This window comes from Gobius niger (genome assembly GCF_951799975.1).
Source record: "Gobius niger genome assembly, chromosome: 18".
NCBI classification, from domain to species: domain Eukaryota; kingdom Metazoa; phylum Chordata; class Actinopteri; order Gobiiformes; family Gobiidae; genus Gobius; species Gobius niger.
In genome coordinates, this window is record NC_136869.1 from 23,526,139 (window position 1) to 23,545,585 (window position 19,447).

General features: G+C 46.2%; 1 protein-coding gene across 2 annotated transcripts in view; it reads left to right on the forward strand.

Moving 5' to 3' along the window:
* The window catches only part of gli3 (GLI family zinc finger 3), a 132,121-nt gene extending 114,278 nt beyond the window's left edge, over positions 1–17,843 (forward strand). For both annotated transcript variants that reach the window (XM_079575900.1, XM_079575901.1), the window contains exons 10-14: positions 10,635–10,784; positions 10,982–11,146; positions 11,614–11,901; positions 13,899–14,328; positions 14,570–17,843. In XM_079575900.1, the coding sequence (XP_079432026.1) occupies positions 10,635–10,784; positions 10,982–11,146; positions 11,614–11,901; positions 13,899–14,328; positions 14,570–16,566 (3,030 nt within the window). In that variant the 3' untranslated portion in view covers positions 16,567–17,843. The remainder of the gene's footprint in view (positions 1–10,634; positions 10,785–10,981; positions 11,147–11,613; positions 11,902–13,898; positions 14,329–14,569) is intronic.
* The last annotated feature ends 1,604 nt before the right edge of the window (positions 17,844–19,447 follow it).

Genomic DNA, 19,447 nt, shown 5'->3' on the forward strand with positions numbered 1-19,447 from the left:
AAAGATCTGTACAACATCAAATTTCGCCTTCTTTTTTTGCGGTTCAAAGCTCAATGAATCAATATTAAAAAAAACAAGACTGGCTGTATGTGCTACTAAAGAGGAGTGAGTGAAAAGAAAACTGTGCTCTTTTTGTCTTTTTTATACGCTGACATTAAAACTACAATATGAATGGAGTAAATTAGCTAAAAAGCTCAACATTGAGCACTTGCCGTTTCTCGCCTAAACAAACATTCGAAGCAATCGCAAACCAGGAAGAATAGGAGGAAGAAGGATTTTTTTGTGTGTGTTTTTCAGCTTTGCAATCTGAAAGTTGTAAAACGGACAAACAAATTTATACCCGAGAATTTGTGAGAACTAGAAATCCGTTGAAGCCAGGACTAACAGAATAATCTTAGCAACTCCGTGGCTGTTTGAGAATGGGGAAAAGTTGGTACAGCAGCTTTAAAGGGGGGGGTATTATGCAAAATCGACTTTTTCAAGCTTTACATCATGTTATTATGTCATTCCCTCATTAAAAACATGCCTGAAGTGTTGCCTTGGCACATTCACATATTTTTGAGTAATCTGTAAAAACTCTGATGGCGGCCATTTTAGGGATAGGTTTGCCTGAGTCCTCCTAGGAACGCCCCCACCTCCTGGAGACGCCTCCGAGCTTTCGTCACCAGCCGAGTAACCAACCCCTGCTCCTCAGCAGAACCCCCTCCCCACTGATGCCACAGACAGCGTGAGGAGGGGGCGTGTCCGAAAGGCTCAGAGGTTCTTAAAGAGACAGAAGCCTATTTCAAGACATTCACTACAGCCATTTTGAGAGAGACATTTTATACAAGGCAGTTATTCTAATTTACTGCATTTACAGACCAACAGAAGGTTTGGTCATCATTGTAGTGTGATATAGACTGGTGCTATGTGATTGAAAAAAGCATAATACCCCCTCTTTAATATTTGATTTTGATATAGTTTCCTTAAGCCTTTCCTTTTATCTGCAGTGACCAGGAAAATCCCACTTGAAATTGAGAATGGAAATCTCTTTCTTTCCAATTGATGTCAGTGTAACTTTTCGATAATATTGTTGTGAGTTTATTTTCCAAGTTTCACACAGACGTTGCCATCGACACAGCTCCAAACTTTTCATGCTTTTTCACTGGCTTTATAAAAAAAAGGTAACCCTCAAAGTCAACTTTCCACGATCTTCCAAGAACTCACAAAGCTGCTATTGTTTGATACCTTTGAATATCGCTCACACACCCTCGCACACATCTCGCATTTTCCCCTTTGTATCATTTCTTTCCAAATTTCTTCCTCCTCAGCTCTAGATCTTTGTCAAAATAAATGTAAAGAAAGCGAGCGGCTCTGTTGAGCACGTTTATCACAGCCTTAAAAGTAGCAGCAGCCTCTCACATCTTTCCCCGGCGCTGGCCTAATTTTCAAATTAAGCCTTTCACGCCACCCTCGTCGCTCTGCACCTTGTTCAAAAGCGTTCCCGCAGCGCTTTCCCCCGGTTGCATATTTTTACCCTCTCCGCCGCCGCGACACGCCACACGCTCCTTTATCCGACGCGTTTAAAGCGCTCTCCGCGCCCGCGATAAGATAAACATCGCATCTGCGCAATTTAGTGCACTTATCTGGCCTACGCAGTCAGCAAAAGCAAGGCGGGTGTCAATTTTCCTCCCCGCTTTTATTTCACTTTATTTATTTCATTCGTGACGTTTCAACTCTTCTTGGGCGAAGGGGCCGTCTTTCATTTCCCCTCCCGCCCGCCCGCCCGCCCGCCTCCTCAAAGGGAGGACTTTTTTCCTGATAAGGCCAAGTGGCTTCTTTAATGTCTCTCTCTTGAAGTGAAGGCTTGTTTCGCTCGTGGCTAAAGGCGCTAACACGTAATTCCCTCAAATGGCCTTGCTTAACACGTATTTCTGCACATTGTTTCATCTGGCACACTTTGATGGCGAAACCTACAAGGAAGCATGGCCGCTCGGAACGTGAGATACAGCACTTGAGCCTCTGGAAGGGCCATGTTCAAATTGTTAGTTAAGAACCTTCTTAACATCTACACTACCTGAAAGTCACCACAAAAAACTCTCTAATATTTGGTTGTAGCACCTTTAAAGGAATAGGCCACCGTTTTTACATACTAAAATATGTTCTTACCTCACTTTAGTCGAGTTAATATATCCCCGTCTGGTCTTTGTCCGTGCGCTCTGTCACGCAAACGGAGCACATACGCAGCCTCTCCCACATGTCACATAGCTCCGAAAAAGCTCACGATAGAAGCTACCAAGCTCTTCCACGTGTTCCCTATTTAAATAAAGTTACGTGAAGTGTTTTCATGCGAAGTATATTTACACAGAAATGTAACATGTCGATTTTATAAGCAAATAAAGAGGGGGACTATATTGTGAGGCGTAATGATACGAGGAGCAAAACGTCCGCGCAGTAACTCCTAAAGGTTATTGACGGAAGTGAGCGGGGGAAGTCTTTAGGAGTTACTGCGCGGACGCTGTGCTCCTCGTATCATTACGCCTCACAATATAGTCCCCCTTTTTATTTGCTTATAAAATCGACACGTTACATTTCTGTGTAAATATACTTCGCATGAAAACACTTCATGTAACTTTATTTAAATAGGGAACACGTGGAAGAGCTTGGTAGCTTCTATCGTGAGCTTTTTCGGAGCTATATGACATGTAGGAGAGGCTGCGTATGTGCTCCGTTTGCCTGGCAGAGCGCACGGACAAAGACCAGACGGGGATATATTAACACGTCTAAAGTGAGGTAAGAACATATCTTAGTATGTAAAAACGGTGGCCTATTCCTTTAAGCTTTGATCCCAGCACATTCCCTGTGGTGTCATGTCAAAAGATCCAGCGTTGCCTTCAATTTTCACCAAGATCTTGTATCGACGATGGGAGAGTGTGACCCCTGTGCATAGCCTTCTCCAGCACATTCCAAAGATTCTGAATGGGGTGAAGATCTGGACTCTGTGGAGGCCGATCGGTGTGTGGAAATGATGAAGAAATCTGTTGATGGAATAACCTGGTCATTCAGGATGTTCAGGTCGTCAGCTGGTCTCATTCTGGTGTTGCTGAACCTCGATCTGACCAACTGCAGCAACACCAGATCAGTTAGTTTAAATTCAGGTGACCAGGTGACTCAAAAGAATGGGCAGGGTACCGTTAAACGATACCGGTATGGTAGTGGAAAAATAGTTTGGGTACTGCAGGTTTCTAAAAAATGAACATATCAAAAGCGGGTTGTTATAGCTCAAATAAATGATTTTCACCCATTTTTTTAATCTTTTTTTTCTGCCCATGTGTGCTCAATTTTTTCCAAATATTTTGCCCCAATTTTTTCTAATTTTCCCAATTTTTTCCCTAATTTTTGGGATTATTTTATTTATTTTTTTATTTTTATTGTTAGCATTTTCTCTATTTTCACCAATTTTCACCCACTTTATTCCCCATTTTGCCCCATTGCCCTCCCCCCAAATATGTTTACATAATTTTTCCTTATTTTTGCCACAATTTTCCCCCATTTTTTCCCAAGTCATTCTCCATTTCTCACACATTTCTTGACATTGGAGATTAACCAAATATTTTCTGGTTCTAGACGACAAATATTTGAGTATAGGTATCAGAAAAAGGATCGTTCAGGTTTCAGCATCATAAACCGTTAAAGTACTGGTATCGGAAAAAATGTAACAGTGCCCAGCCCTACTACTACTGACTTCCACACTTACAGTTCCTTCACTCTCAGAACGTGTAGTGAGTGACTTGGCGGGGCTCATGCGTGTGTTCCCTCAGCCCATCAGGCGGCCACCCTCCTCAGCGCGCCTTTGTGCCCGGGCGGCCGTCAGACTGTAGGTGGCGCTGTGCCGTGATTGTTCTCCCCGCGCGGTGTTGAAGGGAGATTACAGCAGGAACAGTCTGGAGGCGGGCCCCCCTCCCTGGCTGCCGGCGCGGCCCTTTAATTGGTAAAATGCAGATCTTTTTTTGATCAGGAGAAGGATTAGGCCCTTATCTGTCTGGAGTATCTTACCCGGAGATGAAAAGAGCGCGCTGAATTACACATGCCAATTCTAGCTCCCTGCCCCCTGCACCCCCCCCTTCGCACATCCTCGCTCTTTTTTCCCCTCCACTCTTTACACAAAGCGCTTCGGCGTCTGACATCACAAAAGAGCATATGATTTATTAGGCCGTGTTTGATAAAGCTAAACGGTGTTGCGGGTCCCACAGCTTAGCGAAATTGCCTTGTAAACAGGCGCTCTTTTCATGCACGCCTGCATTCTAATGCATGAGCGCCGCGTCCCAGAGAGGGTTTGATAAGGGGACGTGGCCATGGATCCCAAAGTGGGTAAACGCCGGGAAATAGGCTAACAAATGACTCCTCCGTATTACCGCGCGGCGCTGCGTACGGCTAAGAGGGGGATCATTATTTAGCACAAACCAAGTGTAAAAGTGAGTGGCGGAGCAGATTAGGACGAAAACCCTTCACGGTGTGATACGAGCGCCAGGATTGGTACGAATGCTCTCTGGGCCCTACTGCTTCAGAAAAGACCTATACTACTATGTTGAATGTAAAACCCCAAACATAGTAAGGCTATTTTGCTATAAATATCAGCAGTATCTTATTTTTTCTCTGTGAATATTCATCTAAAAGAGTTATTTCCTTCGACTGCTGTGCTCCGATCTGTAGTACCTGTTTCTTTTTGCGTCACAAATGAGACACAAAGCCGTTGTTAGCTTTTTTATAGCCCATAATTCACCAACAGACCTGTTCCATGCAGTGTTAATTTCGTCGACTAAAATATTTAGTCTTAATTTTAGTCAAAGTGATATTTTTGACGACTAAAATGGGACTAAAACTAAATCGAAAGTTTTTCATGAGACTAAAACTATGACTAAAATGTCCAGATATTTTAGTCGACTAAAATAAGACTAAATAAAAATGAAAGGGAGAGACTAAAATCATCCAAACTTCTATTGAGCGTCTGAAAGAGCCTCAGATCATGTAAATTCACTGCCCAAGGATCAGCTCTGAGCTTTGTTCATGTGGAGCAGCTCCATGAAGCAGAGGAACAGGATTAAATATGATTATAATGAATGTTATCAATGCAAAGTCGACTAAATTCGTCTTAAATTTAGTCGACTAAATTTACTTGCAATTTCAGTCGACTAAAACTAGACTAAAATTGAAGATATTTTTTTGACTAAAACTAGACTAAAATCGAATTACATTTTTGTCAAAAGACTAAGACTAAAACTAAACTAAAATAAGTTGTCAAAATGAACACTGGTTCCATGCTCAAAGTGTGTTCATTGTGGCGCTGTCAATTTGCCAGCATGCCATTTGTCCAAAGTGAAAGCTTTGTTTCAGGATGAGTCATTCCTCCTGATACCATAAACCAGGTCATAGCGTCCTCTGCCTTTTGATCATTAAAAGATTTTGCAAGGGGCTGAACTCCGCTGTCACAAAAGATTTCGGCATCACCAGGAACCCCTCTTGGAAAACGGTGCCCGATGTTCAGCCTTTTCGGGGAAAACACAACTTCCCTGGCAACATGTGGGCCAAATGACAAAATGAGCTATGGGTTTAAAAAGGGGCCTAATCTGCTCCACTCGTGGCGTTTTAGAGCGGTAAAGATTCGGGGTCCGGGCACCTGCGTGTGCGCGCCTCATGCGTCACGCCGCCCCCCCCCCCCCCCCCCCCCCCCCCCCTGTCCGCCGCTCCCCGTCCTAAATCCATCTTGGTGGCGGGTTTACAGTTGTCGGCCGATAAGCTGGCAGGGGGGAAGATGAATAAGGCGGCGGGCTGTCGCTATCAGCACCTGTTTGTCGATTTAGCCGGACCAACGAGGCCTGTCTGCTCAGCATGGAGATTATTGATTCAATGAGAATTGCTATTAGATCATGCCATTAGGTTTGTCGGCGGGCCACGCTCTCTCCCGCTCTCCCCTCAGCTCTCTCCTCTGTCCCCCCCCCCCCCCTGCTCTGTCAGCTCCGCGCCTCATGCATCACGCTGTCAGCTTCCTCTTTCATCTGTACAAATACTGGCGTGCGTGTGTGTGTGCGTGCCAGCCAGCCGCCGCCGCCGCGATCGGGCCGCCGGCGCGAGCGGCCCATCGCTCTCGGGCCCGCGGGATATCGAGCGCTCCTCACATGCCACGGGGATTCCCTCCCGGGCCGAGAAGAGGGGCTTCTCAGTCTCTCAGCGAGGTGGGGAGGATATCAATCTGAGGCCAACTCCGCTAACGTCCGCGCGGCCAATCATCTCCCCCGGAATTAGTCTTGTTTTTTTGTCACTTGGAAATTAAAAAAACGTCAAGGGAGAGTAATGGAGGTCCTCCGCGGATACATTAGTGTCAATTGCGCGCCGTTCGTTTCGGCTTTTGCGCGGCCACTGGGCCGACGCGCGGGAATAGCTCAGGCTTTCACATCAACTTTAGTTACAATGAGCCGTTTAGTCTCACGAGTGGTCTTCCTTCCTCTGTTGTAACAAACCTAATTAATAAAACGGAGTGTCAAAATGAATCGATTTGTGTGCAGCCGATGGTCCGGTGGGGCTACAGCGGCGCTCGGTCCCAGCAGCCAGACCCGCCCCAAAAATATCCGTAAAAGTGGACAAAACCAGTGGACAAACGGCTGGAATTTCCCATGTTTTTTTACTAGTTTACAAAGCTCTGATGATCCCTGTCTTTAGTTGAAAAAATCGTTGTGATGTGCTGGAGAAGGCTTTGCGCACGATCACACTCTCCCATCGTCGATAGGAGAAAGGCAAGGCAAGTTTATTTGTAGAGCACAATTCATACACAAGACAATTCAAAGTGCTTCACAGTTGCATAAATATAAGAAAACAAATACAATCAATAAAAACATCAAGATAGAATTAATCAATTACAGTAAGACGCAAGAGTGTAGATAAAATACTTTCAGTTATATGCATTTTTAAGTCTTGTTTAGATTCGCTCTGTCTTGAGCACTATTTTTTTGGCTGGCTATCAATCAAATCTTGGCTGTTTTTTTCGGGTCAGTGTATATGATTTAAAAAAAAAAAGCTTTCATTACTTTACGGCGCCTTTTATCATGATAGAAATTGTAGCGTTTAGTATTGGCATTATGAAGAATCCATCTTTCAGTGTGGAGGCCTTATAAAATCTCCTGACACTCTCACTTTGACTGTGAACTCCAGACTGAGTCAAAGTGAGCAGTGAAGTCTCTATCACTGTCCTCCACCGGCGACTCTAAAGAAGCGAGGTCAGCAGCGTGTCATCCTCAAAAGGGAACCGCCGCTAAACGCCTTATGTCCTTTGCGTGTTTCGCAGCTTTGACTCCAAAAGGCCGCTGGAAGAAAGGAGGTTTTCCCCCAGAGCTTCTAAGGTCAGGTCTGGATTCATCCTCCGCTGCTCTTCCCTCCTGTCGCCGCCACGTCCCTCCGAGATGCCCCGGGGTTCACAGACCATGGAATGCAATAATTCCACTTCCCTCGGCTCAGGATATTATGTCTGTCCAGGCTTAAGAAGAAGCACTCGGGGCTTCCTTATGTCCAGATGTCGACGATTCCTTGTGTTGTCAAGCCTTGCAGCATTCACAACGTTTTAGAAATGTAATGTCATGACTAAACAGAGCTGCAAACCTTAATTGTAACTATGTGGATTGTATTAGTTTGATAATGTCAGTACGAAAGCACAATTTTAAGAAGAAAAGTTGAAAATAATTGCCCTTCTTATCTCCTAAAACATGTTCAGTTGGAAGATGGAGAGTTCTAGTCTTCCTCAAGGCCCAGTGGTACAGTATGGTTGCTCAGCAGCAGTTCTGGAAAGTTGGGTGGAATAAGTAACATCTTCATTTAAATTTTAAAGTGATATTGACATGATGGTTTTTACTTTTATTTTACGATCGATAGAACACAAAGCCGTCTGTATTTGTAAAGCCCATGAATGACCATCGTTCCCCTGCTCTGCGCTCACAGAGGATTTGTTAGCATGCCATTAGATGACAGTGAAAGCTTGTTTTCAATGTTTTGTCATGTGCCCACTATACAGTATAAATATTTCAGAATTTGAAATGCTACATTTAAACACAAACGTTAGGAGCCCTTTTATCAAAATTAACTTTTTCTTTACACTCAAGCAACACCATCTCCTGCAACTCAGACTCCAAACGTTCTTGTTCTTAAAAATAATTTTTCATATGTAATTCCTGCCTGATTTATTTATTAAACCCCAACAGAAGGCAAAATTCTACTAATAACATATTTCAAAATTAAACAACAATTTTTTTTTCAATGTGATTTTGTCGCTGATAATGTAGATAATTATGGTCATTTTCATATTTTTATATGAAAAATGACAGAAAACTTCAATCTACAGCTATGTTTTTAGTTCCTTTACTCACCTGCAGTGTCTCGCCTCTAAAGGCCAATACCATAAAATGGTGGCGCTCCATCTCAATAATAAGTGACTTCTCCTTTGGAATGTTTTGTCACATGACCGCAGCCCATTACTCCTCCGGGCGGCGATAAGGATGAAGAGAAAGGTGGCTCTTACAGATATACGCCGGTGTAAATGCTTGACTGGGGTCGCAAAGCATTTGGAGAATCTCCCGCCATAACTTGGGATTCGCTTCCCCATCGCCCCTCTCCCCCTCCCCCCCTCCCTCTCTCTCTCTTCGCTCCCCCGTTAAGCCCGAGATTGGAAGTTGCCACGGCAGCACAACTGTCAGCTCTTGTCACAAAGGGCCGCGGACCCGATGTGATGTGAAGTGACAGGGTTTTATTTGAAAATCCGGTTGGAGTCGGACACTCGCCTCGCCGGTGTTTGTGCGAGAGAGAGATAGTGAATACAGCTAATGCGTGTGAGGCGGATAGTGAAATTCAATACAGTTTATGCATTCAGCTCTGACGTGACGGGTTTCCTTTACGGCAGAGACTAACAACGCTAAAACTAACGCCACATTGCCCAGCTTTACACCCAGTCAATCTATTTAAAATACAAGAATTAAACTAACTGCTCATCTGCCCTGTCTGTCTCTCTTTTCAACTACGAAGTACTGCACAAAATACTGCTGCAGCCTAAAGTATGTAAATAGCTATATTACGTTGTGTTGTGCTGGTACAGTGCAGGCACAGTTTACACGGCGACAAAATGGCGGTACGTTGGTATCGGACGCACGTTTCTTTTACACAACAGCAGATATACTATTGTCTGACACCCGGCCTCTCTGAAAACTCTGGTGGAGGTAGTTTCGTGTCTCAGAGGGAGGCCGGTGTCAGCCGCTCTGCCTCATGTGAACTGGAGAATACGAGGACAGACGCAGAACGCTCACGTCACGGCCCAATCCGAACACTTGTGTTGTGAAGTTTTTAAATAACGGCCTGTAGATGATTTGCATTGATTTACTTTTACTGTAGAAAGCTCCAGAGTCGCCTTATAGTCTTCCTCTGTGTACTCACGGCGCATCTGAGATCAGCATTTTCTGCACTTATAGTGGTTTTGTTGACACCTCTTCATTTTCATATAAAAGCAGATTGAGAGAGGACGAGTGTGTTTTTGAGATTTTTGCCGTGTAAATAGTGTTTAAGTCTCTGTTACGTATGGTGCCGACTGTTCTGGGTTGTTTGGTTCGATTGTTCTTTCCTTTCATTGGATCAACCGTTTGTTGGTTAGTTGGTTGGTTGGTTGGTTGGTTGGTTGGTTGGTTGGTTGGTTGGTTGGTTGGTTAGTCAGTCGGTCGGTCGGTCGGTCGGTCGGTTCAATCGTTCGTTTCATTGGATCATTCGTTTGTTGGTCGGTCGGTTGGTTGGTTGGTCGGTTGGTTGGTTGGTTCAATCGTTCGTTTCATTGGATCGTTGGTTGGTTGGTTGGTTGATTGGTTGGTTGGTTGGTTGGTTGGTTGGTTGGTTGGTTGGTTGGTTGATTGGTTGGTTGGTTGGTTGGTTGGTTGGTTGGTTGGTTGGTCGGTCGGTCGGTCGGTCGGTCGGTCGGTTGGTTGGTTCAATCGTTCGTTTCATTGGATCATTCGTTGGTTGGTTGGTTGGTTGATTGGTTGGTTGGTTGGTTGGTTGGTTGGTTCGATCGTTTGTTTCATTGGATCATTCGTTGCTTGGTTGGTTGGTTGATTGGTTGGTTGGTTGGTTGGTTGGTTGATTGGTTGGTTGGTTGGTTGATTGGTTGGTTGGTTGGTTGGTTGGTTGGTTGGTTGGTTGGTTGGTTGGTTGGTTCAATCGTTCGTTTCATTGGATCATTCGTTTGTTGGTCGGTTGGTCGGTTGGTTGGTTGGTTGGTTGGTTGGTTGGTTGGTTGGTTCGATCGTTTGTTTCATTGGATCATTCGTTGCTTGGTTGGTTGGTTGGTTGGTTGGTTTGATCGTTCGTTTCATTGGATCATTCATTTGTTGGATGGTTGACTCCTTGTTTTCTTGGTCGATTTTTTGGTTGCTTTTTTGTTGTAGGCCCTTAATTTTACAGTGGGTGTTTTAAATGGTGATAATTACCACAGAAAACATGACGAAACATGATCGAAAAATGACGATTTTGTTTTTCTCTGACCTAGCGACCTCAACCTAGAATGTTTCGCAGTGTGTCTTTAAAAAGGAAGGCTATAGTTCTTACACGTTCTTGTCCACGCCCTTTCTCTTCAGCACATCAACAATGACCACATCCACGGGGAGAAGAAGGAGTTCGTGTGCCGCTGGGAGGAGTGTTCGCGGGAGCAGAAGCCCTTCAAGGCGCAGTACATGCTGGTGGTCCATATGAGGCGCCATACTGGGGAGAAGCCACACAAGTGCACGGTGAGGATGACAACTCTTCTACCAAGCAAAGGAGAAGCTTTGGGTTTTAGCTCTGTTTGGTGATCAAGTAGACAGCCTCGCTATGAAGAGCTAACAAGAAAGAATATTATTAATGAATTAGGTTGTTGATGTAGATGTCAGCTCTTTTTTTGTTTAACATGATTTTATAAGTAGACAATCTTTTTTGCGGAGTCCAGTTCGAGGGCTGCTCAAAGGCCTACTCCCGGCTGGAGAACCTGAAGACCCACCTACGCTCCCACACCGGAGAGAAACCCTACGTGTGCGAACACGAAGGCTGCAACAAGGCCTTCTCCAACGCCTCGGACCGCGCCAAGCACCAGAACCGCACGCATTCCAACGAGGTAGGGGTTCACACCTAGAACTAAGGTCTAAAGTGGTTATGGGAGAAAACTGTATTGTATTCTGTAATGTATACAAATCAAAAATAATATCCGGTCTCTGAACATAGGAGCTGCTTTACACTGACTTCTTAAAAAAAAGCTTTGGACATCCCTGTCTTGGTCTATCACATTTTATAATTCAAATAATCTATGGAAAACAAGGAAAAGTCATTCAACCCCATGACCACATAAAAAACCCTGGCCGTCTTTTCTTGTCGGCTATTAGCAGAAGAGAATTTGTAGTGGTGGCAGTTCTAGTGCTGAAATTACCAAAATAAAACTGCCTTTGATTAAAAACACTGGACCACCTCATGACATCATCATAGTTTTTTAATTCAGAAAACCCTGTGAAGTACAACTTACCGGAGTGTCTAAGTGTTGATATCCGTCCCTCAGTAAGTATCTTTTACCCCTTCACTTTGTTGCAGAAACCTTACGTTTGCAAAATCCCCGGCTGCACCAAGCGCTACACCGACCCCAGCTCGCTCCGCAAGCACGTCAAGACGGTGCACGGGCCCGAAGCGCACGTGACCAAGAAGCAGCGCGGGGATTACCCCCGTCCTCCGCAGCCCAGGGACCCGGGGGCGAACGGGCAGGGGCGCTCGCCGGGCGCCCTGCCGCTGGGAGCCTTCACGGACCAAAGGGAGTACAATCACGCTACCTCAAAGCAGGACGACTGTCTGCAGGTCAAGTCCATCAAGACGGAGAAGCCCATGGTGAGACTTCAAAGATCTATACACTGGACAAGGGTGAAAATAACGTTCACATTTACAGTTGTGGGAGGCAAATGTCTGGAGGTGCAGGCGTAGGCAAGTAGGCTTAGCTCTTCCTCGTCGCCCGACCCAAAGTTAAGCACCACTTTCTCATATATGACCGTACAGGAAGTGCAAGGAGGGAGGGGTCATCTTGGAAATTTAAAAGCAACATTTTTCTAGGCACGGTGGCGCAGCGGTTAGTGCTTGTGCCTTACAGGTCGAAGGTCCCGGGTTCGATTCCCACCTGGACGGGGCCTTCCTGTGTGGAGTTTGCATGTTCTCCCCGTGTCTGTGTAGGTTAGTGGTAGGTTATAAAAAAAACATAGGTGAATCCTCCAGCCAGGTGTTTCTGACCACCAGCCTGGCCCCACATCATGGAGATGGGTCCCCGAGCGCCGGCCAATGCTGGCAGCTCACTGCTCCTACAGGTCGCCCCATGCGATACTGAGGATGGGTCAAATGCAGAGAACTAATTTCTCTACAGAGATTAATGCAGTATAACTTAGTTTAACTTAGAGTATGTCAACAGGTATTTGATCTCTGATGTGTGAGAGGTTTTTATGCTGGAGGTCCTCACGTTGTAGCCTGACCAGCCAGACTATTCTCCTCTGTTTATTCTAAACTGGAGAGCAGTCTGGAAACGTTATATTAGGTGTTGGTTGCTAGGCGCGGGATGAAGGTGGGACAAACACGTGCAGAAAACGACTGTATGACCGGCCATGCACCTGCCCCAGTGCATGTGGGGCCCTGTGCTTGTGCCCAGAGCTAGAAACAGGTGGAAATGTCCTGAAACATGCCTCAAGCAATAAATGTCTAAAACGGTGAATACATCTAATAAAACTTCTAAAAATCAACCGTTTTTTGCATTGTAGCAGCAGCATGATTATCTCCTACTTATGTACTAACAACTTTCTAACAAGGCGTTTTTCCTTCTATCCAATGTTTGGCCTTCCTCTCCTCTTTGTGAGGACAGTGGGTGATCAGGTGAGATACACATGTGAAGTATCTGTTCCACTTCCTCATCTGCATACTCTCATACCGTGTACTTTGATGTGGTCAGAAAAGTGCATGTAAATGATCATACGTGGGACGTGGTACATGTTTTAGCGGTTGGAAAAACACTCACAACGTATTGCCATTTCATCAACGTCATTCATTAGTCATGTTTTGTTTCCTGTGGGAATTATAAAAATGAGGACATTATCTAATTTACCTGAAAACAATATTCATATTCTAATATAAGTATTCTCCAACTGGTATGGCCTCATCAAATTCACCTTCCAAGTACCACCAGGCCTCCATCCATCTTAAACCAGGACTCCACCTGGTCTGAAGTAGATCTAAAGTGGCTCTAAACCATGTCTAATCCAGAAAAACATATACTTAGATAAACAATAAACTATAAAAACTATAAGATAGATTAAAATAAATATGATAAAACAACAATTTGACACAGAACAACAGCGTGATGCATTAAGTGTTAGCAGTGGATGTATCACAGTATTTACGCTGCTGTTTTGTTAATGCATTTGAAGCTCTCCCCGTTCAGTCAACAGACAAAACAGTCAAAAGTCTGTCAGCAAACATGGCAAACCTAATCGGATTATTGACTGTACATTTTTACTAAATTGATAAAGTCTAAAATTGCTTGTGACCCTGAGAACAACCCGGGACACTGAAGTCAGGCTAAACACGAGACGATAACAGGCGATTCAACAGACTCAGGAAGTGTGTCTAATTCAGTAGGTTCATATGGAAAGTTTTCTCGGGGAAAGGCTTGTGACCCACGCAAAGGGGCTCCAGGACCAACTTTTGGATCCTCTGCTTTATAAATTGAATCGCAAACAAATCAACAGGTGTTATATTCTCCTACACACAAAAAAAGAGAGGTTTGTTGTGTTCCTACAATCTCCTGGAAAGATGTGAAACTAATGGCGTCTGTCCCGTGTCTCCGTCAGACGTCTCAGCCAAGCCCTGGCGGTCAGTCTACATGCAGCAGTGAGCAGTCCCCCGTCGGCGCCTATCCCAGCGGTGGAGTCCAGCTTGCTGTGAGCGCGGGGTTCCTGTCCGGGGAGGGGCTGCTGGAGGAGGGCGAGGAGCGAGAAGACGACGAGGGGGAGGAGGAGCGCCAGGGCGAGGAGGAGGAGGAGGAGGAGAGGGGAAGGGGAGGAGGAGGAGGAGGAGGAGCGCCCGTCATGGACTCCACCGTCTCCACCGCCAGCACGGCCGCCATGCTCACCCTGCAGGCCCGCCGCTGCCTGGGGCGCCCCCTCCGCTGGATGGAGCACCTGAAGATGGAGCGGCTCAAGCAGGTGAACGGAGCACTGCCCAGGCTGTCCCCCACGCCCCCGCCGAGAGCGCCCGCACTGCCCAGTGTCACCGGGAAGGGTAAGGACTCTATCTATCTATCTATCTATCTATCTATCTATCTATCTATCTATCTATCTATCTATCTATCTATCTATCTATCTATCTAACTAATCACTCATACGTTGCTTTCATTTACCTCTTTATGCACAAAATGATTGAGTCAGAATTGAAAAAAGGAACATATCAATTCCCGGTGAAGAGGAATGGTTTGAATCCATGTGCATCTTGCTGAACTCTCCCCCTCCTCTGTTGTGTGCAGGCTGGTGTGAGGGCCGTCCGTGGGGGGTGTCGGACCTGGGCAGCACTGAGCTCACGGTGCTGAGTTTGCTGCGTGACCGTCGGGACAGCAGCGGCAGTGCAGCCAGCTCGGCCTACCTGAGCAGCAGCCTCTCCCCCTGCCTCTCCAGCCGCCGCTCCAGCCAGAACTCCACCCACCAGCGCCTGCACAACCTCAGCTCCACCGACTCCTACGACCCCATCTCCACGGACGCCTCCCGCCGCTCCAGCGAGGCCAGCCAGTGCGGAGGCCCGGGCGGGCTGGGGGTGTACTCCGGCGGGGTGGGCCTGGGAGGGTCCCGGGGCTCGCTGAACCTGACTCCGGCTCAGCACTACCATCTGAAGGCCAAGTACGCCGCAGCGACAGGGGGGCCTCCTCCCACTCCTCTGCCCAACATGGTGAGCCTAAAGACTCGTCCGGCCGTCATGGAAGAGTTTAGCACCAACCCGCTGCCCCCTCTGGTGCGGCCGCAGCGCTGCAGCGACTCTGGGGCACACGTGAGCTACAGGAGGAGGGTCCTTTATCCCGGGGAGGGGCCAATGAGTGGAAACCGCAGAGCCAGTGACCCTGTGCGGACGCAAGTGCACGATGCCTACAACGTGGCCCCAATGCAACGCTTCAACAGCCTTAACAACCTCCACCCTCTGCCCCCCCTCCCGCACCAGCCTGCCCCTGAAATACGCAGCTTCAGCCTGCAGAACTACACTGGTCCAGAGGGCGGCTCACAGCCGGCGTTCACCCCCAGCATCGCGGAGCAGGCTGCTCTGGAGGCTCTGGCCATGGAGGACAGTGTAGAGACAGGACTGCTGCTGGGAGAGGAGTGCATACTCCCAGACGAGCTCGTGCAGTACCTGCACTCACAGGTCCAGGCAGAAGGGGACTACATGCCCGTGGAGGACCAGGGCCAAAGGGACTTCCCAGCACAAGCAGACCCCCTGGGACACGGCATGGGGTTCCCTCAGCACCAGGGGCCAGACAGAAAGAGTCCAAGCAAACTGCCCATCCAGTGGAACGAGGTGAGCTCCGGCAGTGCAGACATGTCTCCTCAGAGAGGGCCCTACCCACAGTGTGAGCGATGGGGCACAGAGCACAAGCCCTTTGGGCGCTTTTCCAATATGGTGGTCCAACAGTGTCCCCCTGACTTTCAGAACCCCTGTGCCCAGAGTGCCTGCAATGTGAGCCAGGCTGTGAAGACGGAGTCCCCTGCACACGCCTGTATGGAGCTGAGAGGACCTCACAACTTCACATTGGGACAGTTCTCACAGGTTCCTGAAGGGCCTCGTCACATCTTAAAACAGCCGTGCTTCAGTGGCGCTCAGAGGCCGGCTCATCTGCAGCAGAACCTCCACTACACACCACCGTGCCATGTTGGAAGCAATTTGATACTGAACAGAACAATGGACAACCTTTCCCTGTCCCAGACTTCTAACCTTCAGAACAGGCTGACCCACATCCCTCGCCCCCCGGCCCACCCTAACAGGAACCAGTCTGTCCGCTCACAGCACTACTTCAGCTCTGACAGGCCTGACAGGAGTAGGACCTGCCCCATGGTCAAAGTGGAGGCTCCGGATGACGGATACCTGCAGCAGGGCTTTGAACAGCTGTCCTTTGAGTCCGGGGAGACTAAGCCCTCTCTGTTCCCTGTGCTAGAGGACCAGCTCCAGGCCATTTCTGAATGTACAGGTCAGGAGGCCTCGGACCGGGTGACCAGCACTGTGGACGCCCTGGATGATTTGGGAGTGATCCTGGAGGACTATGACCAGGGCAGTTTGGTGTCAGGGATACTCAGCCCTTCTATGTTCCAGGGTCTGTCCAGGACATCGTCCCGACTAACCACCCCTCATGGCTCCGCAGCCTTCCCCCCTGTGGCCCCCGTTGCCCCCGTGGCCCCTGGGCTAAACAACATGGCCATAGGAGACATGAGCTCGCTGCTCACCAGCCTGGCAGAGGAGAGCAAGTTCCTGGCAATCATGCAGTAGCCTCTCTCCTCCTGTGGCACATGGACACACACTCAAGACTCTGCTTTACGTGAAGATATGAACTTATCCAAATGTGTATGAATTTATGAAAATGTAAAAACATATATTTTGTAAATGGTCATCCCACACAGACCTGGGATGTAGAACATGTACAGACAAAATGGTTATATTCCTTTTGTGGAATGGAGGCTGGTTTGTTGAAGCCTTTGGTTTGTATTACTCACTGTTCTGTGGATTGTCACTGTTTTGCTGTACACTGTTGTGTTGGTAAAATGCATGCACTCCAGAATGGACAAAATACTGGTTCTTATGAGCCAAGTGTGAAGAAGGAACAGAACTCACCCGTGTACAAATGGACAGATTTTTATGTGTCATCTATTCTGTGCTTCTCAATCTTTACCACACAGTGTTTGGTGGCAGTAGCTCACAGCATCACGACGAGGCCACAGACCCACATGTGGAGGTTTCCTTGTTTGTTGCGAGGTTGTCTGTATTGTACATGCATAAAACAGTGTTTGAAATCTTTGGTTTATTCTGGTGGTCGTTTCCTCTGACCGAGGGTTGAAGTCATGGTGCTTTCTGTGCATACATACATCGATATCTTAATGTTTGAACGGTCTTAAAGACCAACTGAGGTCCACAGCACATGAACTGTCACAGTGACCATGCTTTTGTATTGTTTCTCTAAAGCTCTTAAATGAATTGTGTTCTGCCAGTAATGCAGCGACTTGGTCGACAGTGTTAATGCAGTTGTAGACTGCACCGAATATTAAGTAGATGACCTTTTTCACCAGTCAAGTGAGGTGAGGTACTTTTTTGTTTTGGTACTTTTTGAAATTGTGTTTTGTGAATCATTTCCTTTGGACAAAGGGAATTCCATCGAGATATGTGCCTTACGTATCTGCCTGTCAGTAACTAAATGAACACTGCCAACCCACCATTGTGAATTCTGATCTGTACAGAGTCCCGTAGACCTGGAAACTATCAAATGTTGTGACATTTATATGAGAAAAGTCTGCTCTGTCGAGTTTTGCAAAAAGCATTGTACTGTCTTTGTTTTTTTACTTTGTGTTGACCTGTATTGTGCTCTTTTATACATACTGTGTAAATACATTACTCCTGTGTAGATCTAGCAGAAGAAAAGAGCCAATAAAAGCTGTCTGTAAACAGGGTTCTCAGGCTGCGGGACAGGGCCAGACGTGGCAACACTCCACCAGAGCCACTTTTATAACTCACAACAAATGTTTGTATGGTTTTAATAAAAATCTCAACGATAATCTACGTCTCTTTGCATCTTCCTGTTCTTCACAAACCCTGACACATACTTAGTTTTTTAACCAAGACTACACAAAGCTTTGAGTTTGAGTTTAAGAATGTAGATATAAATATTGTTGTGGGAAAATCTCTATAAATGATTTCACATGATTAGACGGCGTACTGGCTTTAACATGTTTCCTTGAGTGTACGCTACATGCCTCTACTTATAGTAGCTGGAATAAAAGGTGAATTAAAACAAACAAAAAATGCATTTATAAAAGTGCGTGATTTCCTACCAAGGAGTAAAAGACCTAACAAGTTTCCTCCAGTTATTGAAGTTACTGACGACTTTATATTTACTCTTTTAACGCCCTCTTCTGGCCAACGCCCCGCATTGAAACCCCTGCAGAAGGCTCCTGATAGACAAACTCCTTGGCTTTACATTTGAAATTCAAAACTGGCCTCGTCTCTTTTAGATTGGTGCGTAAAAACCTGCGCGTATTCACTCCCCACTTACTTATCTATTAGACCGGGCGAAATCCACTTACCACGGCCTGCCTTTGGTTCTTTTCAATGCGAGCGCGGATAGACCGGGCCTTGCGTCATTCCTCAACGCTCCGAAGGAAAATGAGAAGGGGGGTATTACCTGAGTGAAGCTCTTCTGGGACTCCAAATGGTGTAATCTTGTAGGGTTAAGTCTTTCCACGGCGCAGAGAGGACGGATGAGAAAGGATCGTGGCTACAAGTGGGTACATGATGGAATTTTGAGTGCGCCCACAGTAACAGCTGGAGTTGAAGAGGAGAGGGGGGCATTTTGTCAATTTATGAATCTCGTTTTGTAGACTTTTTTACTCTTCCGTATCAATAAATCAACAGGATTCTGCTGGAATAATAAACACTGAGACAGTAGATTGGATAAGGCTTTATTTTTGCATAAGTGCATACATCACGTTAGACAATTTTCACCAGAACGTACGGTTAACGCCATTAGATTTAGGATTTTGGCTAAAAACAAACTAACAAACTAACTAATTTCATATTATTCATCCTTGGGTAGCGAGGAAGTTTTTTTTGTTTCTGTTTTTTTGTTCTTTGAGGAAGTGAGAGTGATATAGTCATTGGTAAAACAAGGCTAATGCGACCGTACGAACCAGTGCCGTCATGACCCCCGCCTGAACCGAGCACATTTTCTCCAGTTTGTCATCACCCAAATCTAAAAGCTTCTCGAACAAAGCTTTAAACGAGGATGATGGTGAAGATACAACCAAAAAATAGTGATTAATAAAGCCACGATAAATGGACAAAAACGCAACAAAAGAGCAAAAAAAAAAAAAGTGTCAGAATAGCAACAACACAAAATAGCGACGAAAACGTGACGGGAAAAACACAACAAAAAACCCTGCGAAATTAAGACAAAAAAGAGGCAAAAATATGACCAAAACGCTGCGACAACGCAACTAAAAATTCACGATCAATTTTGTAGGTCTTAGCTTTCAAATGCGGCGTTACTCTCGCTATAGGCTGTTAAGGATTTGGGTAAAGCCGAACTGGAGAAAATGCGCTTGGTTAAGGTGGAGGGTAAGAGAGTAACTTGCCTGCCAAGCCTCATTATTATTATTATTAT